The following is a 21,487-nucleotide window of genomic DNA, read 5'->3' as shown; positions in this document are numbered from 1 at the left end:
TTTGTCTGCCAAATCGGGCTTTATAGAACACTCCTGTACGATGCCAAGATAATTTCTATTGCCTAATCCAGCTAGATGATTTGCAGCATTTGTAAAAACAAAATATTTCTTTGCTTCTCTAAAAAGCAGCAGCAAAAGTACTTTATTTTTACACAAAACCAACAGTGGTTAATATCAATTTAAATCTAGTACTTTTATTCCATTTCTCTTGTATAGTTGGTTCCACTATCCATAGTTCCATCTCCAGTAATTCCCATCAACTCCGTATGCTTTTTACTGACTGTTATTCTGTTTATCCCTAGAGAATAATGGCTGCTGTAGCTTATACCAGAACATCCCCTGCCAGCCTCTCTCACTATGGAAGGCCCAAGGCGTCCTATGCGGTGTTGTTATCCAGCTCCTCTAGCCCCCTCCCCCAAGGAGCTATCAATGAGAAGGAGCACATGCAGGAGCTGAACAGCCGTCTGGCCACATATTTGGAGATGGTTTCTAAACTGGAAAAAACAAACTCAGAACTGGAGCTCAAAATCCGAGAAAGAATATCAGAAGGCAAACCTAGGATTAGAGACTACAGCAAACAGTTTGAGATCATTGAGACCCTGAGGAGACAGGTGAGTAGACTTGCGCTCTCACAGGAAATATCTACAGGTTGTACAGAATCTTAGTACTGCCTATAAATAAATGCTTGATTATATATGATCTAGAGAACTGGGACAGATTATTGTTAGCAGTTCCAGAAGATCTGTTAGGTTTGTTCATCTTCCCTTCTGAAGTGTAAACTTAAAGGGACAGTATACACTAATTGTCATATAACTGCATGTAATAGACACTACTATACATAATATGTACAGATACTGATATAAATATACAGTATACACTAATTGTCATATAACTGCATGTAATAGACACTACTATACAGAATATGTACAGATACTGATATAAATATACAGTATACACTAATTACATATAAATGCATGTAATAGACACTACTATACAGAATATGTACAGACACTGATATAAATATACAGTATACACTAATTGTCATATAACTGCATGTAATAGACACTACTATACAGAATATGTACAGATACTGATATAAATATACAGTATACACTAATTGTCATATAACTGCATGTAATAGACACTACTATACAGAATATGTACAGATACTGATATAAATATACAGTATACACTAATTGTTATATAACTGCATGTAATAGACACTACTATACAGAATGTATACAGCTACTGATATAAATATACAGTATACACTAATTGTTATATAACTGCATGTAATAGACACTACTATACATAATATGTACAGATACTGATATAAATATACAGTATACACTAATTACATATAAATGCATGTAATAGACACTACTATACAGAATATGTACAGACACTGATATAAATATACAGTATACACTAATTGTCATATAACTGCATGTAATAGACACTACTATACAGAATATGTACAGATACTGATATAAATATACAGTATACACTAATTACATATAACTGCATGTAATAGACACTACTATACAGAATATGTACAGATACTGATATAAATATACAGTATACACTAATTGTTATATAACTGCATGTAATAGACACTACTATACAGACTATGTACAGATACTGATATAAATATACAGTATACACTAATTGTCATATAACTGCATGTAATAGACACTACTATACAGAATATGTACAGTTACTGATATAAATATACAGTATACACTAATTGTCATATAACTGCATGTAATAGACACTACTATACAGAATATGTACAGATACTGATATAAATATACAGTATACACTAATTGTCATATAACTGCATGTAATAGACACTACTATACAGAATATGTACAGATACTGATATAAATATACAGTATACACTAATTGTTATATAACTGCATGTAATAGACACTACTATACAGACTATGTACAGATACTGATATAAATATACAGTATACACTAACTGTCATATAACTGCATGTAATAGACACTACTATACAGAATATGTACAGATACTGATATAAATATACAGTATACACTAATTACATATAACTGCATGTAATAGACACTACTATACAGAATATGTACAGATACTGATATAAATATACAGTATACACTAATTGTCATATAACTGTATGTAATAGACACTACTATACAGAATATGTACAGATACTGATATAAATATACAGTATATACTAATTGTCATATAACTGCATGTAATAGACACTACTATACAGAATATGTACAGATACTGATATAAATATACAATATACACTAATTGTCATATAACTGCATGTAATAGACACTACTATACAGAATATGTACAGATACAGATATAAATATACAGTATACACTAATTGTCATATAACTGCATGTAACAGACACTACTATACAGAATATGTACAGATACTGATATAAATATACAGTATACACTAATTGTCATATAACTGCATGTAATAGACAGTACTATACAGAATATGTACAGATACTGATATAATATACAGTATACACTAACTGTCATATAACTGCATGTAATAGACACTACTATACAGAATATGTACAGATACTGATATAAATATACAGTATACACTAATTGTCATATAACTGCATGTAATAGACACTACTATACAGAATATGTACAGATACTGATATAAATATACAGTATACACTAATTGTCATATAACTGCATGTAATAGACACTACTATACAGAATATGTACAGATACTGATATAAATATACAGTATACACCAATAGTCATATAACTACATGTAATAGACACTACTATACAGAATATGTACAGATACTGATATAAATATACAGTATATACTAATTGTCATATAACTGCATGTAATAGACACTACTATACATAATATGTACAGATACTGATATAAATATACAGTATACACCAATAGTCATATAACTACATGTAATAGACACTACTATACAGAATATGTACAGATACTGATATAAATATACAGTATACACTAATTGTCATATAACTGCATGTAATAGACACTACTATACAGAATATGTACAGATACTGATATAAATATACAGTATACACTCATTGTCATATAACTGCATGTAACAGACACTACTATACAGAATATGTACAGATACTGATATAAATATACTGTATACACTCATTGTCATATAACTGTATGTAATAGACACTACTATACAGAATATGTACAGATACTGATATAAATATACAGTATACACTAATTTTCATATAACTGCATGTAACAGACACCACTATACAGAATATGTACAGATACTGATATAAATATACAGTATACACTAATTGTCATATAACTGCATGTAATAGACACTACTATACAGAATATGTACAGATACTGATATAAATATATAGTATACACTAATTACATATAACTGCATGTAATAGACACTACTATACAGAATATATACAGATACTGATATAAATATACAGTATACACTAATTGTCATATAACTGCATGTAACAGACACTACTATACAGAATATGTACAGATACTGATATAAATATACAGTATACACTAATTGTCATATAACTGCATGTAACAGACACTACTATACAGAATAGGTACAGATACTGATATAAATACACAGTATACACTAATTGTCATATAACTGCATGTAATAGACACTACTATACAGAATATGTACAGATACTGATATAAATATACAGTATACACTAATTGTCATATAACTGCATGTAATAGGCACTACTATACAGAATATGTACAGATACTGATATAAATATACAGTATACACTAATTACATATAACTGCATGTAATAGACACTACTATACAGAATATGTACAGATACTGATATAAATATACAGTATACACTAATTGTCATATAACTGCATGTAATAGACACTACTATACAGAATATGTACAGATACTGATATAAATATACAGTATACACTAATTGTCATATAACTGCATGTAATAGACACTACTATACAGAATATGTACAGGTACTGAAATAAATATACAGTATACACTAATTGTCATATAACTGCATGTAATAGACACTACTATACAGAATATGTACAGACACTGATATAAATATACAGTATACACTAATTGTCATATAACTGCATGTAATAGACACTACTATACAGAATATGTACAGATACTGATATAAATATACAGTATACACTAATTACATATAACTGCATGTAACAGACACTACTATACAGAATATGTACAGATACTGATATAAATATACAGTATACACTAATTACATATAACTGCATGTAATAGACACTACTATACAGAATATGTACAGATACTGATATAAATATACAGTATACACTAATTGTCATATAGCTGCATGTAACAGACACTACTATACAGAATATGTACAGACACTGATATAAATATACAGTATACACTAATTGTCATATAACTGCATGTAATAGACACTACTATACAGAATATGTACAGATACTGATATAAATATACAGTATACACTAATTACATATAACTGCATGTAATAGACACTACTATACAGAATATGTACAGATACTGATATAAATATACAGTATACACTAATTGTCATATAACTGCATGTAATAGACACTACTATACAGAATATGTACAGATACTGATATAAATATACAGTATACACTAATTGTCATATAACTGCATGTAATAGACACTACTATACAGAATATGTACAGATACTGATATAAATATACAGTATACACTAATTGTTATATAACTGCATGTAATAGACACTACTATACAGACTATGTACAGATACTGATATAAATATACAGTATACACTAACTGTCATATAACTGCATGTAATAGACACTACTATACAGAATATGTACAGATACTGATATAAATATACAGTATACACTAATTACATATAACTGCATGTAATAGACACTACTATACAGAATATGTACAGATACTGATATAAATATACAGTATACACTAATTGTCATATAACTGTATGTAATAGACACTACTATACAGAATATGTACAGATACTGATATAAATATACAGTATATACTAATTGTCATATAACTGCATGTAATAGACACTACTATACAGAATATGTACAGATACTGATATAAATATACAATATACACTAATTGTCATATAACTGCATGTAATAGACACTACTATACAGAATATGTACAGATACAGATATAAATATACAGTATACACTAATTGTCATATAACTGCATGTAACAGACACTACTATACAGAATATGTACAGATACTGATATAAATATACAGTATACACTAATTGTCATATAACTGCATGTAACAGACACTACTATACAGAATATGTACAGATACTGATATAAATATACAGTATACACTAATTGTCATATAACTGCATGTAATAGACACTACTATACATAATATGTACAGATACTGATATAAATATACAGTATACACTAATTGTCATATAACTGCATGTAATAGACACTACTATACATAATATGTACAGATACTGATAAAAATATACAGTATACACTAATTGTCATATAACTGCATGTAATAGACAGTACTATACAGAATATGTACAGATACTGATATAATATACAGTATACACTAACTGTCATATAACTGCATGTAATAGACACTACTATACAGAATATGTACAGATACTGATATAAATATACAGTATACACTAATTGTCATATAACTGCATGTAATAGACACTACTATACAGAATATGTACAGATACTGATATAAATATACAGTATACACTAATTGTCATATAACTGCATGTAATAGACACTACTATACAGAATATGTACAGATACTGATATAAATATACAGTATACACCAATAGTCATATAACTACATGTAATAGACACTACTATACAGAATATGTACAGATACTGATATAAATATACAGTATATACTAATTGTCATATAACTGCATGTAATAGACACTACTATACAGAATATGTACAGATACTGATATAAATATACAGTATACACTCATTGTCATATAACTGCATGTAACAGACACTACTATACAGAATATGTACAGATACTGATATAAATATACTGTATACACTAATTGTCATATAACTGTATGTAATAGACACTACTATACAGAATATGTACAGATACTGATATAAATATACAGTATACACTAATTGTTATATAACTGCATGTAACAGACACCACTATACAGAATATGTACATATACTGATATAAATATACAGTATACACTAATTGTCATATAACTGCATGTAATAGACACTACTATACAGAATATGTACAGATACTGATATAAATATATAGTATACACTAATTACATATAACTGCATGTAATAGACACTACTATACAGAATATATACAGATACTGATATAAATATACAGTATACACTAATTGTCATATAACTGCATGTAACAGACACTACTATACAGAATATGTACAGATACTGATATAAATATACAGTATACACTAATTGTCATATAACTGCATGTAACAGACACTACTATACAGAATAGGTACAGATACTGATATAAATACACAGTATACACTAATTGTCATATAACTGCATGTAATAGACACTACTATACAGAATATGTACAGATACTGATATAAATATACAGTATACACTAATTGTCATATAACTGCATGTAATAGGCACTACTATACAGAATATGTACAGATACTGATATAAATATACAGTATACACTAATTGTCATATAACTGCATGTAATAGACACTATTATACAGAATATGTACAGATACTGATATAAATATACAGTATATACTAATTGTCATATAACTGCATGTAATAGACACTACTATACAGAATATGTACAGATACTGATATAAATATACAGTATACACTAATTACATATAACTGCATGTAATAGACACTACTATACAGAATATGTACAGATATTGATATAAATATACAGTATACACTAATTGTCATATAACTGCATGTAATAGACACTACTATACAGAATATGTACAGATACTGATATAAATATACATTATACACTAATTACATATAACTGCATGTAATAGACACTACTATACAGAATATGTACAGATACTGATATAAATATACAGTATACACTAATTGTCATATAACTGCATGTAATAGACACTACTATACAGAATATGTACAGATACTGATATAAATATACAGTATACACTAATTGTCATATAACTGCATGTAATAGACACTACTATACAGAATATGTACAGATACTGATATAAATATACAGTATACACTAATTGTCATATAACTGCATGTAATAGACACTACTATACAGAATATGTACAGATACTGATATAAATATACAGTATACACTAATTACATATAACTGCATGTAATAGACACTACTATACAGAATATGTACAGGTACTGAAATAAATATACAGTATACACTAATTGTCATATAACTGCATGTAATAGACACTACTATACAGAATATGTACAGATACTGATATAAATATACAGTATACACTAATTGTCATATAACTGCATGTAATAGACACTACTATACAGAATATGTACAGATACTGATATAAATATACAGTATACACTAATTGTCATATAGCTGCATGTAATAGACACTACTATACAGAATAAGTACAGATACTGATATAAATATACAGTATACACTAATTGTCATATAACTGCATGTAACAGACACTACTATACAGAATATGTACAGATACTGATATAAATATACAGTATACACTAATTGTCATATAACTGCATGTAACAGACACTACTATACAGAATATGTACAGATACTGATATAAATATACATTATACACTAATTACATATAACTGCATGTAATAGACACTACTATACAGAATATGTACAGATACTGATATAAATATACAGTATACACTAATTGTCATATAACTGCATGTAATAGACACTACTATACAGAATATGTACAGACACTGATATAAATATACAGTATACACTAATTGTCATATAACTGCATGTAATAGACACTACTATACAGAATATGTACAGATACTGATATAAATATACAGTATACACTAATTACATATAACTGCATGTAACAGACACTACTATACAGAATATGTACAGATACTGATATAAATATACAGTATACACTAATTACATATAACTGCATGTAATAGACACTACTATACAGAATATGTACAGATACTGATATAAATATACAGTATACACTAATTGTCATATAGCTGCATGTAACAGACACTACTATACAGAATATGTACAGACACTGATATAAATATACAGTATACACTAATTGTCATATAACTGCATGTAATAGACACTACTATACAGAATATGTACAGATACTGATATAAATATACAGTATACACTAATTACATATAACTGCATGTAATAGACACTACTATACAGAATATGTACAGATACTGATATAAATATACAGTATACACTAATTGTCATATAACTGCATGTAACAGACACTACTATACAGAATATGTACAGATACTGATATAATTATACAGTATACACTAATTACATATAACTGCATGTAATAGACACTACTATACAGAATATGTACAGGTACTGATATAAATATACAGTATACACTAATTGTCATATAACTGTATGTAATAGACACTACTATACAGAATATGTACAGATACTGATATAATTATACAGTATACACTAATTGTTATATAACTGCATGTAATAGACACTACTATAAAGAATAAGATGCACAGATACTGATACAAAAATCCAGTATAAAACTGTTTGAAAACTTACTTAGAAGCTGTCAGTTTACCTCTGTTGAAAAGGTAGCTGGAAAGCCCACTGCAAGTGGCAAATAAGACACCCCCCCCCCCTCCCCCTTCTTTTGCATATGAAAAGACCCTTTACACAAACAGGAGCAAGCTGGAGTAGGTAGCTGACGGTATTCACATAAAACTTTGGGGCTTGGTTAGGAGTCTGAAAATCAGAGCAATGTTATTTAAAAATAAGCAAAACTATACATTTATTAAAAAAACAATGTTATGGGCTATATAAATAGATCATCTACAAAACATTTATGCAAAGAAAAATGAGTGTATAATGTCCCTTTAAAATGATATTAAAGGGATGTGCAACCAAAATTATTTTCTTTCATGATTTAGATAGAGCAGCAACTTTCTAACTTCTATTAATTTTTCTTTGTTCTCTTGGTATCTTTATTTGAAAAATGTAGCCACCAATCAGTAAGCTCTACCCAGAGAGCTGAACCAAAAATGGGCCAGCTGCTAAGCTTACATTCCTGTTATTTTAAATAAAGATACCAAGAGAACAAAGAAAAATGGATAGGAGTAAGTTAGAAAGTTGCTTAAAATGACTGCTCTCTGAATCATAAAAGAGAATAATTAGGTTTAATATCCCTTGAAGATCATGAAGTCTTTTCCAGCTTTATTTTAAGACCAACTCTCCTTTTGTTACAAATGAGGTCTTTCCCTTAGCAACATACTGAGGTATGCCCAAGCGTGTGCACGTGTCTTGTGCGCTATTTGTATAACATTGTAACAAACATTGCCTGGTGCCAAATGGTGCTCAAGAAATGCGAAACAGAGGTAGACGTGCATTCTGCTATTTTAGGTCAATTCAAATGCGCCAATTTCCGGAGCTGGATTTCTACTATAAGATCTGTGCAAATCCGGATCTTAGTGTGTTGCACCTTTACAAGAATAATTCCAGCTCTGAAATTGGATAATGCAGCTTGCGGCTGCCATCTTCAGCATTCGAATTGGCCTCAAATATCCGAATGCACAAGTCTAGTAAACAGTTAAGTCATTTTGTTTGCATCCTATTTATCTCCTCTGCTGTGGTGGTTTAGGGAGATATCTCTAATGTAGCATGTTGCAGGGTTACACTCTGGATCCTGCATAATACACCCCAGACTCTCTTGGGGCAGTTTAAAAATCAAAAACACAATTTTCAGATGTAAATTGTAGGGGAAGCAAAATAATAAATAAATCAAGTAAAATAAAAGAGAAATTGCAATTTGTTGCACTACATATAATCAGGGCCGGCTTAACCATGGGACCAAGTGTGTCTAATGGACCCAGGCAGCACCTCAGTCACTGTCAGACCCAGACCACTCCTGTACTCTGTCTCCGTGGGAAAAGTCACAGGCTCCCAGCAGTACAACCTCATCAGACACCGGTCCGGGGTGAGAACATTCTCCAGGATCAATAGCATAAAAGATGCTGAATTCTGCAACGCAGAAAAAAATTGTATCTGAGTTGTCAGTGGCCAAGCTAATATTACTTTTAGCCATTTAGCAAAAACGTTCCGGAGATTTCTCGGTATTTAATTTATTATCTTGCAACTCGACCGTCATTTGTAGTTTCATAGTGTCAATAAATTCAGCTATGGTAGGCGCGTCAGACTTTCATCTCTTGAATATTAAATTGTGTGCCGTCAGAATGGCCATATTGGTTCAATGTTGGTCTCCAAGTCGTGTGTGATCATAAAACAAAAATAATATATAAAAAGGAGTTGGTTTTTGGAGAGATTTATTCAGCCAGAAATGTATTTTTCCCAATGTTGTGTAATTTTAGGACGGATGAATGAGGTTTAATAAATCACTAGATTATGTGGTGACGGATATGAGAGGTGCTCCAGGGGGGTCTTCTTGTTCTGTTTGTGTTCTAGTTGCTCTTGATAGACTCAGATTTAATGCACAAAAACAATGTCTAGAGGCAGTCTGTCTGCAAAGTTGTTTTATTTTTTTGTTGTGTTTCTTTTTATCACAAAATGTACAAGAAATGAAGGCATTAGTTAGTGGCTAAAACAACCTTTGTCATTTACAGTATCTACGGAGTTGCGTCTCCTAAATAATTGTACTTTGATTTCTTTATTTCGGATCAACAATAAAGTTGGTTAAAAAGAAAAAAAGACACAGAACTGGTGAAGGGTGACATAGTGAGGCAAGTGCATCTCTTCCCTAAATACCATCCTACTTATAGCACAATTGTGCATAAGCATTGGTTGCAGGCTTAGTAAGGTCAGTGGCCAGGCTAGTAGGTTGATGTTAATGCTGGGGGGCGTAATTGCATTCTCAGACCCAGGCAGCCGGCCCTGCATATAATTTAACCATTTTATATAGGGATTACATTTTGTCCAAAGGGATGAAATGATTCTATATGAAAATGTTATAAATAGAAATGACTGGCCCTGTAATAGGAAAACCAGTTCTACCCCCCTTGTGCTACCACTGCTTGTAAATATCATTCACTAAAGAGAGACAAGGGGATTACTGCACGCTCGCCTATATCTTCATGACATTTAAAGGGACGTGTAACCCACATTTATTTGCTTTCATGATTCAGACAGAGCAGCAATTTTTAACAACTTTCTAATTTACTTCTATTAATTTTTCTTTGTCCTCCTTGGTATCTGTGTGATTTGTCTGCATGGTGGAGATTTTTAGATCATAAGGCCCCTAGTAAATCTCCAGTTATTTAGCCTGTGCTGCCTGTTAAAGGGACAGTCTAGACAAAATAAAACTTACATAATTCAGATAGGGCATGTCATTTTAAACAACTTTTCAATTTACTTTTATCATCAAATGTGCTTTGTTCGCTTGGTATTCTTAGTTGAAAGCTAAACCTAGGTAGGCTTCAACTGATTTCTAAACCGTTGAAAACCGTCGCTTATCTCAGTGCATTTTGACAGTTTTTCACAGTTAGACAGCACTAGTTATTTAGGGGTTCAGCACTAATTGGCTAAAATGCAAGTCTGTCAAAAGCACTGAGATAAGGGAGCATTCTGCAGAGGCTTAGATACACAATAACCACAGAGGTAAAAAGTATATTAATATAACTGAGATAAGGAGCAGTCTGCAGAGGCTTAGATACACGATAACCACAGAGGTAAAAAGTGTATTAATATAACTGAGATAAGGAGCAGTCTGCAAAGGCTTAGATACAGAGTAATAACAGAGGTAAAACGTGTATTAATATAACTGAGATAAGGGGCAGACTGCAGAGGCATAGATACAAGGTAATCACAGAGGTAAAACGTGTATTAATATAACTGAGATAAGGGGCAGTCTGCAGAGGCTTAGATACAAGGTAATCACAGAGGTAAAAAGTATATTAATATAACTGTGATAAGGGGGCAGACTGCAGAGGCATAGATACAAGGTAATCACAGAGGTAAAACGTGTATTAATATAACTGAGATAAGGGGCAGTCTGCAGAGGCTTAGATACAGGGTAATCACAGAGGTAAAAAGTATATTAATATAACTGTGATAAGGGGGCAGTCTGCAGAGGCTTAGATACAGGGTAATCACAGAGGTAAAAAGTATATTCATATAACTGAGATAAAGGGGGGCAGTCTGCAGAGGCTTAGATACAGGGTAATTACAGAGGTATTAAGTATATTAATATAACAGATAAGGAGCAGTCTGCAGAGGCTTAGATACAGGGTAATCACAGAGGTAAAAAGTATATTAATATAACTGTGATAAGGGGGCAGTCTGCAGAGGCTTAGATACAGGGTAATCACAGAGGTAAAAAGTATATTCATATAACTGAGATAAAGGGGGGCAGTCTGCAGAGGCTTAGATACAGGGTAATTACAGAGGTATTAAGTATATTAATATAACAAAACTGGGGAATGGGTAATAATAAAGGGATGTGCACATTTTGTTAATTGAAGTAAATTGGCAAGCTGTTTAATTGCTGTCCTTTCTGATTCATGACAGTTTCATTTTAACTTGAGTGTCTCTTTAATACAGGTTTATAAACAGAATAATAAGTTACATTTTATGAAGATATAGGAGAGAGTGCGCTAAACCTTCCTTTCTTTATTGTAATATATTAAACGCTTTACAAATAAGTTTATATTTCTGTTCCATTGTTGTAAAATTGCCATCATTTTTCTGTGAAACGACTTTACAAGTTTGCGGAAAGGGAGGTCTGACAGTAGCGTTTAATGCCGTGCACTGTGTAAATCTATCAAGACAAACTGATTGCGATGTTCAGGGTCCGGCAGCAAATATTTAACAGAAACCTGCTCTCTGTAAATGGAAACATTAGTTACTAAGGCGAGAAAGCAAACACAGCTTGGCATAACTAGGCCTTTATCTGTATTTGCACGGATATTATTAGAAGTCAGTGACAGATCATGGTGAGCTCTGCTATTTAGTCTGAAAGACACAAAGGAATTTCAGATATTCAGGAATTGATTCCCTTGTGAATTATCTCACGTCGCGTTTTACAACAAATGTAATTCTAATCCATTAGAAATGTGCACAATAATCTATGTATCGCCTACTTTTCAAATGCACTTGTAGTGCGACAATTAACTTACACGGCAACAACTTGACCAAATGTATCTGACTTAAAGGGGCGCGCAATCGATAGCCTAGGTTGCCTTATCTCGCTAAGAATAATGCACAATCTGGTACTGCAATTAGATGACATTTTTTGAGCATGTTCTATATTTTTAATGGATAGCGCAGGGAACGCTATTAGTGCTTATTTGACTATACAAGTGGTGAGTTAAAGGGACATGAAACTTATACAATTGTATATTAAAACCGCCTGCTTCCAAACCCCCTATGGGACTCGTTATTCTTGTCCAATAACAGTGAGCTACATGGGTTTGAGTAGCGTTACTTCTCGCCTGCACGTACCCACGCATGCACAGTTACCATCCCCCGCCATACATGCGCACTGAGCTCCAATGGCACCGTTTATAACAATAGTAGCAAAAGCACAGTGCTGCAAGTTTGTGAGCCTGCTGTGTAGGGTAAATAGCCAGCCCCTAAGTTTACATTCCTGCTTTTTCAAATAAAGATAGCAAGAGAACAAACAAAAATTGATAAGTTGAAAGTTGCTTAAAATTGCTGCTCTATCTGAATCACGAAAGAAAACAAATATCCCTTTAAAGAAAAAAGGAAACCATATAGATTCTCATATACTATTTCTTAAAAGGGTAATTGGCCTACAGCTGAGAAGCCCATTGCAGGGGCGAGACTACAGGGGTTGCAGAGGTTGCAATTGCAACTGGGCCCCCAAGGGGGTGGGGGCCCAGCTTAAAAAAAAAAACATTGACCTGCCACTGCCTGCATTGATATCATGTGAGTGTGACGTTTGTCTGTGACTACAGGGGTTAGTCTTTCTGTTTTACCCATTGGTGTGTGTGTGTGACTGTATGTGACTGTGTATGTATGTGACTGTGTATTTATGTGTGTATGTATGTGACTGTGTATTTATGTGTGTATGTATGTGACTGTGTATTTATGTGTGTGTATTTATGTGTGTATGTATGTGGCTGTGTATTTATGTGTGTATGTATGTGACTGTGTATTTATGTGTGTGTATTTATGCGTGTATGTATGTGACTGTGTATTTATGTGTGTGTATTTATGTGTGTATGTATGTGACTGTGTATTTATGCGTGTATGTATGTGACTGTGTATTTATGCGTGTATGTATGTGACTGTGTGTGTATTTATGCGTGTATGTATGTGACTGTGTATTTATGTATGTATGTATGTATGTGACTGTGTATTTATGCATGTATGTATGTGACTGTGTATTTATGTGTGTATGTATGTGACTGTGTATTTATGTGTGTATGTATGTGACTGTGTATTTATGTGTGTATGTATGTGACACTGTGTGTATTTATGTATGTATGTATGTGACTGTGTATTTATGTGTGTATGTATGTGACTGTGTATTTATGTGTGTGTATTTATGTGTGTATGTATGTGACTGTGTATTTATGTGTGTATGTATGTGACTGTGTATTTATGTGTGTATGTATGTGACACTGTGTGTATTTATGTATGTGACACTGTGTGTGTATTTATGCGTGTATGTATGTGACTGTGTATTTATGTGTGTATGTATGTGACTGTATTTATGTGTGTATGTATGTGACTGTGTATTTATGTGTGTATGTATGTGACTGTGTATTTATGTGTGTATGTATGTGACTGTGTATTTATGTGTGTATGTATGTGACTGTGTATTTATGTGTGTATGTATGTGACACTGTGTGTGTATTTATGCGTGTATGTATGTGACTGTGTATTTATGTATGTATGTATGTGTGTGACTGTGTGTGTGTATTTATGTGTGTATGTATGTGACTGTGTATTTATGTGTGTATGTATGTGACTGTGTATTTATGTGTGTATGTATGTGACACTGTGTGTGTATTTATGCGTGTATGTATGTGACTGTGTATTTATGTATGTATGTATGTGTGTGACTGTGTGTGTGTATTTATGTATATACAGGGAGTGCAGAATTATTAGGCAAGTTGTATTTTTGAGGATTAATTTTATTATTGAACAACCATGTTCTCAATGAACCCAAAAAACTCATTAATATCAAAGCTGAATATTTTTGGAAGTAGTTTTTAGTTTGTTTTTAGTTTTAGCTATTTTAGGGGGATATCTGTGTGTGCAGGTGACTATTACTGTGCATAATTATTAGGCAACTTAACAAAAAACAAATATATACCCATTTCAATTATTTATTTTTACCAGTGAAACCAATATAACATCTCAACATTCACAAATATACATTTCTGACATTCAAAAACAAAACAAAAACAAATCAGTGACCAATATAGCCACCTTTCTTTGCAAGTACACTCAAAAGCCTGCCATCCATGGATTCTGTCAGTGTATTGATCTGTTCACCATCAACATTGCGTGCAGCAGCAACCACAGCCTCCCAGACACTGTTCAGAGAGGTGTACTGTTTTCCCTCCTTGTAAATCTCACATTTGATGATGGACTACAGGTTCTCAATGGGGTTCAGATCAGGTGAACAAGGAGGCCATGTCATTAGATTTTCTTCTTTTATACCCTTTCTTGCCAGCCACACTGTGGAGTACTTGGACGCGTGTGATGGAGCATTGTCCTGCATGAAAATCATGTTTTTCTTGAAGGATGCAGGCTTCTTCCTGTACCACTGCTTGAAGAAGGTGTCTTCCAGAAACTGGCAGTAGGACTGGGAGTTGAGCTTGACTCCATCCTCAACCCGAAAAGGCCCCACAAGCTCATCTTTGATGATACCAGCCCAAACCAGTACTCCACCTCCACCTTGCTGGCGTATGAGTCGGACTGGAGCTCTCTGCCCTTTACCAATCCAGCCACGGGCCCATCCATCTGGCCCATCAAGACTCGCTCTCATTTCATCAGTCCATAAAACCTTAGAAAAATCAGTCTTGAGATATTTCTTGGCCCAGTCTTGACGTTTCAGCTTGTGTGTCTTGTTCAGTGGTGGTCGTCTTTCAGCCTTTCTTACCTTGGCCATGTCTCTGAGTATTGCACACCTTGTGCTTTTGGGCACTCCAGTGATGTTGCAGCTCTGAAATATGGCCAAACTGGTGGCAAGTGGCATCTTGGCAGCTGCACGCTTGACTTTTCTCAGTTCATGGGCAGTTATTTTGCGCCTTGGTTTTTCCACACGCTTCTTGCGACCCTGTTGACTATTTTGAATGAAACGCTTGATTGTTCGATGATCACGCTTCAGAAGCTTTGCAATTTTAAGAGTGCTGCATCCCTCTGCAAGATATCTCACTATTTTTGACTTTTCTGAGCCTGTCAAGTCCTTCTTTTGACCCATTTTGCCAAAGGAAAGGAAGTTGCCTAATAATTATGCACACCTGATATAGGGTGTTGATGTCATTAGACCACACCCCTTCTCATTACAGAGATGCACATCACCTAATATGCTTAATTGGTAGTAGGCTTTCGAGCCTATACAGCTTGGAGTAAGACAACATGCATAAAGAGGATGATGTGGTCAAAATACTCATTTGCCTAATAATTCTGCACTCCCTGTATGTATGTGACTGTGTTTGTGTGTATGTATGTGTGTGACTGTGTGTGTGTGTGTATTTATGCATGTATGTGTGTGACTGTGTGTGTATTTATGTATGTGTGTGACTGTGTGTGACTGTGTGTGTATTTATGTATGTGTGTGACTGTGTGTGTGTGTATTTATGCATGTATGTGTGTATGTATAACTGTGTGTGTGTGTATTTATGTATGTATGTGACTGTGTGTATTTATGCATGTATGTGTGTATGTATGTGACTGTGTGTGTATTTATGTATGTATGTGACTGTGTGTATTTATGCATGTATGTATGACTGTGTGTGTATTTATGCATGTGTGTATGTATGACTGTGTGTGTATTTATGCATGTGTGTGACTGTGTGTGTATTTATGCATGTATGTGTGTGACTGTGTATTTATGCATGTATGTATGTGACTGTGTGTGACTCTGTATTTATGCATGTATGTATGTGACTGTGTATTTATGCGTGTGTATGTATGTGACTGTGTGTGTATTTATGCATGTATGTGTGTGACTGTGTGTATTTATGCATGTGTGTGACTGTGTATTTATGTATGTGTGTGACTGTGTGTGACTGTATTTATGCATGTATGTATGTGACTGTGTGTGGCTGTGTGTGACTGTGTATTTATGCATGTATGTGACTGTGTGTGACTGTATTTATGCATGTATGTGTGTGACTGTGTATTTATGCATGTATGTGTGTGACTGTTTTTATGCATGTGTGTGACTGTGTCTTTATGCATGTATGTATGTGACTGTGTCTTTATGCATGTATGTATGTGACTGTGTGTGACTGTATTTATGCATGTATGTATGTGACTGTGTGACTGTGTATTTATGCATGTATGTATGTGACTGTGTGTGACTGTATTTATGCATGTATGTGACTGTGTGACTGTGTATTTATGCATGTATGTGACTGTGTGTGACTGTGTGTGACTGTGTATTTATGCATGTATGTATGTGACTGTGTGTGTACTTATGTATGTGACTGTGTATTTATGCATGTATGTGTGTGACTGTGTATTTATGTATGTATGTGACTGTGTGTGACTGTATTTATGCATGTATGTATGTGACTGTGTGTGACTGTATTTATGCATGTATGTATGTGACTGTGTGTGACTGTGTATTTATGCATGTATGTATGTGACTGTGTGTGACTGTGTATTTATGCATGTATGTGACTGTGTGTGACTGTGTATTTATGCATGTATGTATGTGACTGTGTGACTGTGTATTTATGCATGTATGTGACTGTGTGTGACTGTATGTGACTGTGTATTTATGCATGTATGTATGTGACTGTGTGTGTATTTATGTATGTATGTGACTGTGTATTTATGCATGTATGTATGTGACTGTGTGTGTGTATTTATGTATGTATGTGACTGTGTGTGTGTATTTATGTATGTGACTGTGTATTTATGCATGTATGTATGTGACTGTGTGTGTGTGTATTTATGTATGTATGTGACTGTGTGTGTGTATTTATGTATGTGTGTGTGTGTATTTATGTATGTATGTGACTGTGTATTTATGCATGTATGTATGTGACTGTGTGTGTGTATTTATGTATGTATGTATGTGACTGTGTATTTATGCATGTATGTATGTGACTGTGTGTGACTGTATTTATGCATGTATGTGACTGTGTGACTGTGTATTTATGCATGTATGTGACTGTGTGTGACTGTGTGTGACTGTGTATTTATGCATGTATGTATGTGACTGTGTGTGTATTTATGTATGTGACTGTGTATTTATGCATGTATGTGTGTGACTGTGTATTTATGTATGTATGTGACTGTGTGTGACTGTATTTATGCATGTATGTATGTGACTGTGTGTGACTGTATTTATGCATGTATGTATGTGACTGTGTGTGACTGTGTATTTATGCATGTATGTATGTGACTGTGTGTGACTGTATTTATGCATGTATGTGACTGTGTGTGACTGTGTATTTATGCATGTATGTGACTGTGTGTGACTGTGTATTTATGCATGTATGTATGTGACTGTGTGACTGTGTATTTATGCATGTATGTGACTGTGTGTGACTGTATGTGACTGTGTATTTATGCATGTATGTATGTGACTGTGTGTGTATTTATGTATGTATGTGACTGTGTATTTATGCATGTATGTATGTGACTGTGTGTGTGTATTTATGTATGTATGTGACTGTGTGTGTGTATTTATGTATGTGACTGTGTATTTATGCATGTATGTATGTGACTGTGTATTTATGCATGTATGTATGTGACTGTGTGTGTGTGTATTTATGTATGTATGTGACTGTGTGTGTGTATTTATGTATGTGTGTGTGTGTATTTATGTATGTATGTGACTGTGTATTTATGTATGTATGTGACTGTGTGTGTGTATTTATGTATGTATGTATGTGACTGTGTATTTATGCATGTATGTATGTGACTGTGTGTGTATTTATGTATGTATGTATGTGACTGTGTGTGTGTATTTATGTATGTATGTGACTGTGTATTTATGCATGTATGTATGTGACTGTGTGTGTGTATTTATGTATGTATGTGACTGTGTGTGTGTATTTATGTATGTGACTGTGTATTTATGCATGTATGTATGTGACTGTGTGTGTGTATTTATGTATGTGACTGTGTGTGTGTGTATTTATGCATGTATGTATGTGACTGTGTGTGACTGTGTATTTATGCATGTATGTATGTGACTGTGTGTGACTGTATGTGACTGTGTATGCATGTATGTGACTGTGTGTGACTGTGTATTTATGCATGTATGTATGTGACTGTGTGTGTATTTATGTATGTATGTATGTGACTGTGTATTTATGTGTATGTATGTGACTATGTATGTATGTGACTGTGTATTTATGTGTGTATGTATGTGACTGTGTATTTGTGTATGTATGTGACTGTGTATTTATGTATGTATGTGACTGTGTATTTATGCATGTGTGTGTATTTATGTATGTATGTATGTGACTGTGTGTGTGTATTTATGTATGTATGTGACTGTGTGTGTATTTATGCATGTGTGTGTATGTATGTATGTGACTGTGTGTGTATTTATGCGTGTGTGTGTGTATGTATGTATGTGACTGTGTGTGTGTGTGTATTTATGTATGTATGTATGTGACTGTGTGTGTATTTATGCGTGTGTGTGTATGTATGTATGTGACTGTGTATTTATGTATGTATGTGACTGTGTATTTATGCATGTATGTATGTGACTGTGTGTGTGTATTTATGTATGTATGTGACTGTGTGTGTGTGTATTTATGTATGTATGTATGTGACTGTGTATTTATGTGTGTATGTATGTGACTGTGTATTTATGTATGTATGTATGTGACTGTGTATTTATGTATGTATGTGACTGTGTATTTATGTATGTATGTATGTGACTGTGTATTTATGTGTGTATGTATGTGACTGTGTATTTATGTATGTATGTGACTGTGTATTTATGTATGTATGTGACTGTGTATTTATGTGTGTATGTATGTGACTGTGTGTGTATTTATGCATGTGTGTGTGTATGTATGTATGTGACTGTGTGTGTGTATTTATGTATGTATGTGACTGTATTTATGCATGTATGTATGTGACTGTGTGTGTGTATTTATGTATGTATGTGACTGTGTGTGTGTGTATTTATGTATGTATTTATGTGTGTATGTATGTGACTGTGTATGTATGTATGTATGTGACTGTGTATTTATGTATGTATGTATGTGACTGTGTATTTATGTATGTATGTATGTGACTGTGTATTTATGTGTGTATGTATGTGACTGTGTGTGTATTTATGCATGTGTGTGTGTATGTATGTATGTGACTGTGTGTGTGTATTTATGTATGTATGTGACTGTGTATTTATGCATGTATGTATGTGACTGTGTGTGTGTATTTATGTATGTATGTGACTGTGTGTGTGTGTATTTATGTATGTATGTATGTGACTGTGTATTTATGTGTGTATGTATGTGACTGTGTATTTATGTATGTATGTATGTGACTGTGTATTTATGTATGTATGTATGTATGTGACTGTGTATTTATGTGTGTATGTATGTGACTGTGTATTTATGTGTGTATGTATGTGACTGTGTATTTATGTATGTATGTATGTGACTGTGTATTTATGTATGTATGTATGTGACTGTGTATTTATGTATGTATGTATGTGACTGTATTTATGTGTGTATGTATGTGACTGTGTATTTATGTGTGTATGTATGTGACTGTGTATTTATGTATGTATGTGACTGTGTATTTATGTATGTATGTGACTGTGTATTTATGTATGTATGTGACTGTGTATTTATGTGTGTATGTATGTGACTGTGTATTTATGTATGTATGTGACTGTGTGTGTATTTATGTATGTATGTGACTGTGTGTGTATTTATGTATGTATGTATGTGACTGTGTATTTATGTGTGTATGTATGTGACTGTGTATTTATGTGTGTATGTATGTGACACTGTGTGTGTATTTATGTGTGTATGTATGTGACTGTGTATTTATGCATGTATGTATGTGACTGTGTGTGTGTATTTATGTATGTATGTATGTGACTGTGTGTGTGTGTGTATGTATGTATGTGACTGTGTATTTATG

At 33.1% G+C, this 21,487-nt stretch overlaps 1 protein-coding gene across 1 annotated transcript in view; it reads left to right on the top strand.

The window, feature by feature from the left end:
• The window catches only part of LOC128642715 (keratin, type I cytoskeletal 18-like), a 138,532-nt gene that overhangs the window by 28,687 nt on the left and 88,358 nt on the right, over positions 1–21,487 (top strand). Inside the window, exon 2 of the mRNA XM_053695492.1 lies at positions 303–611. Coding sequence (XP_053551467.1) covers positions 309–611 — 303 coding nt within the window. The 5' untranslated portion in view covers positions 303–308. The remainder of the gene's footprint in view (positions 1–302; positions 612–21,487) is intronic.

Source organism: Bombina bombina, chromosome 12, assembly GCF_027579735.1.
Source record: "Bombina bombina isolate aBomBom1 chromosome 12, aBomBom1.pri, whole genome shotgun sequence".
Lineage (NCBI taxonomy): Eukaryota > Metazoa > Chordata > Amphibia > Anura > Bombinatoridae > Bombina > Bombina bombina.
This window is presented reverse-complemented; position numbering and strand designations above follow the sequence as displayed.